This window comes from Histoplasma capsulatum, genomic scaffold, assembly GCF_000149585.1.
Source record: "Histoplasma capsulatum NAm1 scaffold_8 genomic scaffold, whole genome shotgun sequence".
Taxonomy (NCBI): Eukaryota; Fungi; Ascomycota; class Eurotiomycetes; order Onygenales; family Ajellomycetaceae; genus Histoplasma; species Histoplasma mississippiense.
The window spans coordinates 102,274-113,083 of NW_001813975.1; the positions used below are offsets into that span (position 1 = coordinate 102,274).

Consider the following 10,810-nt stretch of genomic DNA (forward strand, 5'->3'; position numbering starts at 1 on the left):
CCTCAAGGGCACGGGAAAGCCAGGATCGATATCCAGAACAGATGGTCCTTTGATATTTAAACCAGCGCTCCTCGATGCGGCAGCACAGTGGGCAAAAAAAGCTTTAGATGTTGCAACACATATCAAACCGCCAGTCCGGGATGAGCAGTGCGATCAGTCGTGCCAAGCTGCGCTATATAATTTGGGTGAAATAGCGCACATGCAGAAGCAATTCGCAGAGGCACGGGATTACTATGAACAGGCCAGAGAATTGGCCACTCAGTTACAATTTGAAGAAGGAGTCAAGGTAGCAAATGACGCTATAAAGAGGCTTAATAACAAAAAATAGGGCTGGCTATTCATATAGAGGATTGCTGACTTGGAAATAGTACTATATATTTATACACCTGAATGAACCAGTATGATACCTTGCTAGTGCTAGAATTGACTTTTACAATGGAGAGAAAGAGGCGAGGTCTTCTCATTGAAATTGTAGAGTCATGCCGTTGAGCTAGATGGATGGACCTGAGGGATTGATTTCATCCAGTTTGTGAAAATGAATAACCCTCAACGCCCAAGAGGACCATTCCGCTAGCAATCATCAGAACTGACATACTTGGAAGGCAGAACATATAGACTGACGCACCTTTTATGAAGCAAAGCAATAAAGAAAAATACACTGAAAAAGGAAGTTCAAAATAAGTGATTCAAGAACGTGCCATAACCTAAAATTTCGTCTCACGTTTTTATTCAGGCGAAGGTTCTCTCTGCCATTGAATGGTGTAGAATTGGATTTGCATTGTAGTGAGAGGAAACTAACATAGCCTCTGCTGGGCTTCCACGTCTGATGCTACAGCTCTCCTGAAAGAGTGAGAACTGCGTATCCTCGTCACAACAGAACCAACTAAATAAATATACATCGCTAAACAACATGGCCGCAAAAAGGATTTCCCTTTTCGATGCTCTTCCAAACGCAGCGACTTCATGCGGGAATTGCGTTCCCAATGCCGTTCCAACTGAGCCAGATATGTGTGAACAAGCAATCTACGTGCCAATGCACCTGCAACACTAGGAGGATATGTTCTAATTTGCGAACGTCGTTGAAAGCTCATAAGAATCACCCATTCCAGGATAGAAACTGCACAGCATGAGATATATGCATGACGCCTCTGCGATGGGACCTTTTCGTCGTGGGTTCAATGTGGCTTTCAGTGGGATTCAGCAGGGGTCAAAAGGCAGAATCAGGGGGAAGTGGCCGGGAAATATTGGGAACGGCTGTTTGTAGCCTTCTGTGTGAACATGACAATAATTAACTGATTTGGGTTCGTTCCTTTATGTGCGATGACGGATGGATGGGCGAGGCAGGGTCTGGGGGAAATATAGAAAGAAGCGTATGTCAACCAAAATTTAGAATTAAGAGAGAAAAAATAATGGTTTCTTTTTTCCTTTTCCGATTTCCATTTTCGAGGCTCTGCCTTTCACATTTCCCTTCTCTTAGATTGGCAAGGGCATGGTATGAAATTTGTGAGTTGGACGAAAAATTTCTGCCTCTGTGCAGAAGGATTTGTTTTTTTGATAGATCGGAGCTTTCTCTCTTTTGTCCTCTTTCCTTCTAGCTCGATTAAAGGGAAAAAGCAAGTCAACTCTATCAAAAAAAAGGCAAAAACTCCCGTTCCAGTCCACTGAAGAGAGAAAGAAAGAGAAAGAAAAAGTAAAGAGAGAGGTAGTGAAAAAAGGGGTAGGTAGATTTTGTCATTTGCTCATTGCTCATCCATCGCAACCCAGCCAGCTAGCTGGTAACTTCCACAGCAGCCGCGTTTTCTATTTGCTTCCGGCACAGAGACAAACATATTACACGTAACGGATATACACACACATATGCATCCCTCCTACGTCCTCGACATAACGCCCCAGGCTCGGATCTTATTATCAGTGTATCCAGCAAACAGAGTCTGGCCGTCAGCGCTCCACGCCAAGCTTATGCACTCAGGTTCACGGCTCTTCTTTCCCTTTTCTACAAATTCAGGCTTAAGTTCGTCAACCTTGCTCTTCTTCTCCAGATCGAAAATGGTAATGCTGCTAGAGGTGGCAGCGCAGAGCCAGTAGCGGTTAGGGGAGAAAACGAGGGCGTGGATCTCGTCGCCGGCTTGGAGAGAGTAGAGGTGTTTGGACTCGTTGAGATCCCAGAGCATGGTAGTGCCATCCTTACCACCAGACGCGCAGAGGGATCCATCAGGGGAGATGGTGACGGTGTTGATGTAGCCAGTGTGGCCGATGTGGTCGGTTTGGATGCGGCAGGATGAAAGTTCCCAGACCTTTTACGTTTGGTGATATTAGTCAAAAAAGAAATACACTTGGAAAATGGTGATCTTGTGCGCCTTATTTTCAAAGTATGAAAAATTATAAAAGGTTGTCCATCAGGGCATTTGGTGAAGTTTGTCTCATGGCCTTGTTAAGGGCTCTGAAGTAGCAAATACGTAAAAGCAAAACATCATTGGACATATATAATAAATCATATATGCAATTGGGGACTGCAATGGAGCGATATATGATTTCGTACCTTGACGAGTTTGTCCCAGCCAGCAGAGACGATGACGGGGTTCTGGGGGTTGGGGCTGAAGCGAACACAGGAGACCCATTCGGTATGTCCCTTGTCGGTGATGGTGAACTTGCAGTCACCCAAAGTGTTCCACAGTTTGATGGTTCGGTCGCGGGATCCGGATACAATCTGGCGGTTGTCGGCAGAGAAGGAGACGGACAAAACATCATTGGTGTGGCCAACAAAGGTTCTGGTGGTGTTACCAGTGGCCAGTTCCCAGAGGCGAAGGGTTTTATCCCAGGAGGAAGAAAGGGCATAGGCACCGTCGGACGAAATTACCTATTTTTCGAGGAGAGCATAAAAATGCATAAGAATCAGCCAACATTATTCCTCAGGTAACTCTTCTTGACAACTCCTTTTGATTATTTCAGCTTCTGGAATGGCATTTTTATCATACACAGTCAGAGACAATATGAGAATGGCCGTGGAGGCTCCGCTTGGGGTATCCGTATGCGGTGTCATCACGGGTCAAGTTCCAGATGATCAGGGTCTTATCGCGACTGGCGGACAGGAGCATATCCGGGCTAATATAATGATTCAACCAGTCAGAATTCCACTGTGTTCATTTTTTAAGCTTCATCGAGATATAAACGAAAATCCAATTGGTTGTAGCTTACTTCTCAAGCGAAGTGGCCAGGGAGGTGACCCAGCCATTGTGGCCTTCGAGGGTCCCACGGTGGACAAGCTGCTCAGCCATAGTATGCAGGCTCTCGATGGAAGTGTGAGAAATCAGGGAATCCTCGTGGGGGGGTTGGAAGGAGGAGGATGGATGGCGAGCAAGGCAATGTCGTGGAGCTGTTTGGTTCTTCTTCGTCTCTCTCTTAGCGATGGAGCGAGGTTCCGCCGCCCAGGCGAGCCCTAAGCGCAATTTGGTTGCGGGCCTTTTGTGCGTGCGCAGGAACCCTAGCTGGCCTAAGCGAGTAAAAGTCACGTGGATTTTAATTTATGAGAGATACAATGGATTCAATAGTATTCAATACTCTGTAAACATACAAGTTGAGATGAACGGGAGTTAGTATATATTCACACATCTATTCTAAAATCGGAGCAAATGATAATGACTATAACTACAACACTCCAAATATCATGGGCTGCTTTTATACAGGTCAGGCATCTGTCCTAAGCCTCCTCCGCTGTGGGTCTGTCCCTTCACCTCTTGTACCCCATGCGCACTCTTCTCGTACACATGCTGCCTCAACTGAGCCAGGATCTCAGAGTCTTTCCACCGCTGCGGGACAGGTCTATATGCAGGTTTAAAAGCACCTACAGTCTGCGCCCATTCCCCACTCTTTGCAGCCCCGCTCTTCCACGTTTCCGTCGGCGTATCCTTCACTGGCTTTGCGGATGAATTTGGTGCAGGAGACGAATTAGCACTATCTGTCATTGACGGGTCTTTCGCCTCTTGAGTTGCCCAGTAGTAGATATCCCAGTCATTCTCGTCGAGAAACTTGTCATATTCCTGCAGTTGTCGTTCTGTCATGGTTGGGAGATGCCGGGATGCAAAAGTCGAGAGGAGAAGGTCGGACTCTAGAATGCCTCGCTTGCGACTTTGATCTATTTGCCTGTTAACTTGATATTTTGTAAGATGATCAAGGTGCAATGTAGTAGACATACACAGCAACCTAGCTCTCATTGTCATGATATCCTCTCCATCTCTCTTCAGCGGCTCAACCCTAAACGTGATCCCATCCATCTCTCCAACGCCCAGCTCAGGTTTTCTCCCATCTCTAGTTTTCACAGCCCCGCCTGTCATATTCTCCATATTTCCCGGAACCGCATCGCGCCGTTGATATTCTTGATTCGCTGCTGTAACCAGCTCCGGGGACTCTACTTTCGCGGCGGCTTTGGGGAAATCATTGGTGCTGGTCGACGTGGTATTTGCCAGACGCGGGTTCAAAGGCTTGGATTTCTGAGCTTTGCCGTGTGAGGGAGCGGTCGAGTGGCCGCGTTCGTTCAGGTTGCTGGCTCGGAATTTTGTCCAGCTCAGTGATCGATTCGTTGCGGCTTTGGCTTGGCCTTGGATGAATGAAAATACAGGCCTAACATTGTTGGATGAATTAAGAGCGCGCATAAAGCATTGGGGAGTACCTAGACTTCGCATTATTTAGCAATTTAAGGGCGCTGTTAAGAATGAATAAATTGATTGATAATTCGAAGAATTTCTTTCGAGGCAGAACAACAAGCTTCCAAGATTGACATCATCCCGACGCCCCTGTTTGCCGTGTTTGCATCCGGAAACGGGACTATCTACATTCGTACATGTATTTACCGTTGTAATAAACTAAGTGAATCAAGTTCCTTTTCATATGCTCTTTGCCGCTGGGGGTATTCTTCTCGAACTAGGCAACTATCTATTACCATCATCCTCAGCACTATTGGGCACCTGCCACTGATTCCCACTTCACTTCTAGATAGTAGATATCAACAATGCAAGTCCTTAACAAGGCATGGTATTTTGTACTAACAACATACTAGTATAAATCTGGAAATCTCAACCCAAAATGGAACGGGAAGGGAAGAAAGAAAGAAAGGAAAAATAATGTATAATGTTCTCCATCATCCTTCATTGCAATTATCATTGAGAATCCCAGTGTAAGAAGTATTTAGAGAGGAATACCGTGTGCGAAGATAGAAAGAAATCGTCACGTATTTAGATAAGATGTTTCGACCTAGTAATTATTAAAACAAAACACGTTAATACACAAAGCTCCTAATATTAAGACAAGAAAAATAGATTGCATTTTTTGCATGGAGGTGAGCTAAGACAAAGGGCTCTCATGCCGTTCAAGAAGGTAAGGATTGGAAATCATAAAGTAAAAGTAACTCACCTGAAATAGGCTCTCAGATAAATAATCTGCCATACGCCTAACCCTATCAGCATCCCTATAGTCCCAAAGGCAAACCATTTAACCCGCTCATTCGTGCTCTCGTTCGTATCTCTCAATTTCTGCTCGCGAGTCCGCATGTATTCCATCTCCGTCACAATCTCACCGACCATCGCTTCGATACGGCGCAGATCAGCTTCGACCGGTCGCAGCTTCTCTTGTACCTGGATGGCAGACCAATCGCGTGCGTCGGCTCCAATGTCAATGTCAAGTTCGACGGAGCGGGAAAGGTGGCCAGAAGCTATAAGGTTTGAATATGCAACGTTAGTTTACCTAAATCGCGGAATATATACAGAGAATAAGCTGGGGAACCAGGGGGGGCCCAAGTGATTTACTTACATCGGCCAACAGGAATGTTCTCAAAGCACACGTCAAATGCAGTATCCGCCCCGGAGGTAAAGGCTTGCCTTTTCTCGCCAACGACGTCTTTGGGTCTGCCGTAATCATTTCCCATCGAGTCTTTGATCTATATTTCCCAATAAAAGCCAAATTGTTAGCAAAGCACCGAACCCACAATTGAATAGAAGCAATGCTCCTCTGCGAAATTATTCAGTCCCAAAGCACTAGAATAATAGAAAATTTCCAGGTTCGGCGAAAAGAAGCTTCTCACTAGCGACATAAGGAAACATAGCAGACCAGTGATCAAAAACCAGACAGATGTAGCTTATATATACCACCCTCTTCAAAGAAAACAAAAACCCTGAAAACAACACCAAGAAGACAAGGAAAGGCATGGGGAAAACATACATGCATATTTACAACCTGTCCATCACCCTTCTGTCCACCCACAATCGCTGTCACAACAACCAACTGATCCTTACTCACGAAGTTCCGTATACATCTCTCGTTATTCACATTCGCAGGGAGATCGAATTTCAGGGCTGTGGAAAGTTGCGCTATGCAGAGTAGAAGAACGAGTGTGAGAGGTCGCAGCAGCCCAGTTAAGGGTGATGGACATGAGCTGCCCATCCTGTTTTTCCTCCGTCTCTTCTTCCTATCTTAAAGGAAGTGCGTGTGATCACGTAGAAGGGGAGGCGTCCAATTGGGAAAGGGGGCGGCGATGGAACAGTGTTATATAGTTATTCTGTTTACAGGGAAGGGAGGAAGTCCTTGCAGAATGCCACGATTGAGTTAGGAGTCGGCCTCGGATCAATGTTTCTGCGGGGGAATAATGCAAGGGTCCAATCCAATAAACAAGAGAGCAAAACAGGAATTTAGCTTCATTGGAGATATATATATATATAGGCAAATAATTTTTATTTGCTTGCATCTATACTAGTATAAATATTGAACAAAATGAGAAAAAGAGCGCTAGCTGTCTGGCACGGTTCACATATGAGAGCAGTTAATCATTATATATACTACTAGTAGTATTTTTCCGTTTATACAATCAAGGAAAAATATGTTAGGTGAGGGAAATTAAAAATAAGGACAAACGGCTTGATAAATAATAAATAATAAGATTAATCTGCATGAAATTAGGCAGCTCATTAGCTAAGTATGTACCATGAAATGGAACACGGTCGTGGATTTTCACGACGGACAAAAGAGAGAGCGAAGGATACTATCAAGAAGTAGAACGACTGTAATAAAGGATAATAAATTGGGACGTGAATCGGGATTTCCTCCCAAGGGAAAGGAAACTCTTTGGAAGTACGAAGGCAGCATGAACGAGTAGAGGAGGAAGACGGAGGCATCAGCATCACAAAGTGTAGATTATGGCAAAGCGACATAGAGATAAAAGTGGGGGAAACATCCAACGCACATTTAAACCGCCGGGGAAGTGAATTCCAAAGGGATAAATAAGATGAATAGGAGAGATGGCAAAAAAATAAGATTTAATAGCGTACAAATGGGCAAGTTGAGAAGGTAGCTCCAAAAGAAAGGTTGGTAATAGGTAGTGTAAGTACAAATTTGCCGCTGGGCTGGTTGCAATGTAGAGAATGGAGGCGTTAGAATTGAAATACACCAAAATGTCCCGAGACGAAGGCAGGTAGCGAACAACGGAACAAATGATCAAGGCAAGTGACCAAATAAAAGTCGTAGAGTAGAAGAGCAACACAAGGTACAGGAAGACATTATTCAGAATAGATCGTCCTCTTCGCCGAAAGGTAGGGCGTTTTGATGTGCTCAAAATCACGATTTCGGAGAAAAAGACAAACGGTGTGAATATCCAAATTTACAAAAGAAATAGGAAGAAACTGACCGACATAATAGCTATACATGAATGGCATTGAAATGGGTCCAATATCAACTCTTAAAATAAAGAAACAAGGAAAGATAGATCATAGAAGAGAAAGAAAGGGTTTACACCGTCTGTTTCTTCATCCGCGAAAACATCCTAGTAAAGGAGCCGCCGTTCCCCTTCTCCCTTTCCTCGCTGAATGATGACCGGGAAGCCGGCCGAGCTACTGGCTCGGGCGGTCCGGTATTCTTTAAGAAGTCTGCCAACTCCGCAGTCGAAGTTTGATAGCCTCTGGGAGGACTTCTCTGCGAGCGTTGAACTCCATTCATTCCGCCGTTTGATTGAGTATTGGCACGAGCTCTATAAAGACGACTGTGGCGAATAAACCCTCTTTGATATGAGAATTCGAGCGAGAGACTTTGAGCTGAGTTGTCTCCGGAATTGTGACCGCAGGGCCTACTGAGGACGAGACGGTAGTGGCGTTTGATTTTATAGGAACGGAGAGATGATCCCGATAGTTTAGTCGATGGGATTTTTGTCCACAGACGTAGCGCGCATTAGCCCGTGGTTCCATGGATGTCGAACTCTTCATTTTCGGCTTATTTGTCGCATTCATATTGACGGATAGAAGCTGGGGCGATTGGTCAAGATCAGGGGGTGGAGGAGCGTTGCGCAGGAAGTCAGCTAAGCTTTCTTCCTCCTCTTTATGGGCTTTCAGGCCTCCAGACAGGAGTTCGGTTTCAAAATCATCATCATCACTATCGAAATCGATGGCATAGGGGTCTTTCACTCGTCGCTGCTTTCTGGGTGGCATAGCACGTTCTCCTGTATCAAGGGCGCCGCCTGGAGCTGGTGAGCTGGGCTGTGTTCGAATGTTGGCACGGTTTGTGGAATCGAGCAAGCCGGTGCGCGAGTTGAAGGAAGAAGGGCCGGATTTCGTCGTGGCCGAGTCTGTATGCGAGCTTGGAGCGTAGCTTTGTTTTCCGGGATCACGATGAGCACGGCCGGGGTTCAGCAGGAATTCATCCGAATCCATTGTTGTACGAAAAGGAGCGACCGTCCTGGGAATTCGATGCAAGCCGTCTTGTGGCCCTTCTCTTATAAAATCGATCAGGTCTGACGTGCCATTGTCCTTTGGTGTCACCGCTGGCCTGGCTTCTAAGCGCGGAGCTGTCCTTTTTGGCATTTCTTTGGTAAGAGTGTGTGAGGCGCGAGACGATGTCATTGATGAAGTCCCGCTACCACTCAAACTCAGCTTCCGGTTGGTCTGTCCACTGTTGCTGTTAATTAAACTGGTAGTACGCTTTGAATGATTTATTGGAGCTGCTGGGGTTTGATCAGGCCCAGTTGATCTAATAAATTCCGAAAGGTCCCTCAGGGATTCTCTTTCTACTCTCGGATCCCGTGCTTGCGGTGTAGCGGATTTGTGAATAGATGACTGTGGCCGGTTCGATTTTACAACAGAAGACTCTACAAACGTGGACTTGTTAGGTGAAGCAATAGACGGAGAGTGTATGCGCAGCCCATTCAGTTTGGAGGAAGAAACGCTTGGTCTTCTACCGTCCGATTGTGTCTCTCCAGTGGCACTAGTCTTTTTCACAAATTCGTCCGTGTCGGTTGCATCACTTCGCATGGTTTCCCATCTCGGAGAATTTGAATCCTATTAAATACGTCAATATTCAGAGTCGGGATACAGGCGGTAGTTGAAACTTACCTCCATCTCTCTCATGTTTCGCGGGGTAAGAGTGAAATGTATAGTCTCGTCGCTTTGAATCAGTTGGTCCAAGTTAGAAGGGTCCGCAACGGTTTCCGCAAATTTAGACAGAGTTGAGTTTGTGTCTGTAGAAGTGCGTATTGGAAAAGGAATCCTTGAATCGTGGTCATTGGGCTGCCGTCCTACCAGGCCCTTTAACAGTTTACTGGAAACCTGTGAGGTAGCGGATCCTGAAGTTATCGGCCGCTTATCCCGATGGCTGCCGATGCTCAGAGAGCGGCGAGGTTTGGAACTTGAATCACGAGGAGTTGCGGGGGGAGGAGGAGAAACGCGCTGGACTGCGGCCCGCTCAGACCCCACCGAAACAGCGGAATTCGGTGTGTAGCGAGGGGTTATATTCCCGCCGTTAGAAGTTTTGGTATGTCTCCGCGAATTACTTCGGGAAAGAGTTTGTCCATTTTGGCTTGTGTTAATCGACTGGTGGCCCGAAAACGAATGTGGAGAATCTTGATTAGGGCTGCTGCTTGAGCTGTCGACAACCTCCTGATGTGGACTGAGTCGAGAGGGCAGGAATGAAGCTCTGTTTGTTTCGGCAACAAAGGATGTTTCCACGATTGAATCTTGAGAAGAAACGTAGTGAGCATGACCTTGTCCGATATTGGATTGGTCCGAAGGACTGGAGTCATCATCCTCGGAAACCATGGGTACCGGGGCGTGGTGTTTCCGTCCGATTTTGACGATATGGTCTTTATTTTGATATTGAATCCCTTGTTTGGTGTGAAGATTTCCACTATTCGTATCATCATGTGCGTGTTTGGAAAATCCAGGAGAATGGCTATTTTCACGTTCGAGACCTTGGCGAGCAGGCTGTTCTTGGCTCCTTTGCGATTGAAGCTTCGCATTGAGCATTCCACTTGGCGATTTTGGACGATGCAACTGATCGGTGGATGCAGAGGTCAAGATTTCAGAATGGCCACTGCTTTCAGCATCGCATTCAATATCTGCGGCGTCTTGGCGCTGTTTACTACGAGGAGGGATTTCAGGTGGACTAGATTTAGTTCCCGAAAGTTTGGCGGTGAGCTCGTCATCTTCAATCATCGTCTCCAGGTGATTCTGTTCATCTTTAACAGAACCGACGCCCGAGTTGAGGCCAAAGTGAAAATACCCATCTGACTGCAGCCGCTGGGATGGCGAGGATGGCAATGACTTGGAGCGAGAATGACTTATACTGCCTCGCAGCCCCCTTGAGTTTGAGTTAGATCGGCACGATGTGGAGGCGTAATCAGATCCGGAAATAAGGAGGCTTCGAGGGCGTAATGACCGTGCTTGAATGGCTATTGAGAGTTCGGTAGTAAATCCAGGGACCTCAATTTCATCCACGTCATTTTCGGAGACCGGGAATGGGGATATCTGCCGGATTTAAATCTTCCTCCAGTGCAGTCGCGCGC

The 10,810-nt window shown here is 46.2% G+C and overlaps 4 protein-coding genes across 4 annotated transcripts; all 4 read right to left on the reverse strand.

Annotated features, from left to right (window-relative positions):
• Positions 1 to 1,868: 1,868 nt before the first annotated feature.
• HCAG_07031 (hypothetical protein) lies at positions 1,869 to 3,275 on the reverse strand (the record flags this gene model as incomplete). The annotated part of the gene is made up of 4 exons (XM_001537559.1): positions 1,869 to 2,294; positions 2,540 to 2,857; positions 2,976 to 3,102; positions 3,196 to 3,275. 4 exons carry the CDS (start codon positions 3,273 to 3,275, stop codon positions 1,869 to 1,871), a joined length of 951 nt encoding a protein of 316 aa, XP_001537609.1.
• Positions 3,276 to 3,662: 387 nt separating this feature from the next.
• On the reverse strand, positions 3,663 to 4,649 carry HCAG_07032 (conserved hypothetical protein; the record flags this gene model as incomplete). Its single annotated transcript, XM_001537560.1, has 2 exons — positions 3,663 to 4,132; positions 4,193 to 4,649. 2 exons carry the CDS (start codon positions 4,647 to 4,649, stop codon positions 3,663 to 3,665), a joined length of 927 nt encoding a protein of 308 aa, XP_001537610.1.
• A 579-nt stretch (positions 4,650 to 5,228) lies between these two features.
• HCAG_07033 (conserved hypothetical protein) lies at positions 5,229 to 6,432 on the reverse strand (the record flags this gene model as incomplete). Its single annotated transcript, XM_001537561.1, has 4 exons — positions 5,229 to 5,247; positions 5,407 to 5,704; positions 5,803 to 5,929; positions 6,211 to 6,432. 4 exons carry the CDS (start codon positions 6,430 to 6,432, stop codon positions 5,229 to 5,231), a joined length of 666 nt encoding a protein of 221 aa, XP_001537611.1.
• A 1,372-nt stretch (positions 6,433 to 7,804) lies between these two features.
• Positions 7,805 to 10,747, reverse strand: HCAG_07034 (predicted protein; the record flags this gene model as incomplete). The annotated part of the gene is made up of 4 exons (XM_001537562.1): positions 7,805 to 8,008; positions 8,109 to 9,308; positions 9,363 to 10,605; positions 10,743 to 10,747. The coding sequence occupies 4 exons, from the start codon at positions 10,745 to 10,747 to the stop codon at positions 7,805 to 7,807; spliced, it is 2,652 nt and encodes an 883-aa protein (XP_001537612.1).
• Positions 10,748 to 10,810: the final 63 nt, after the last annotated feature.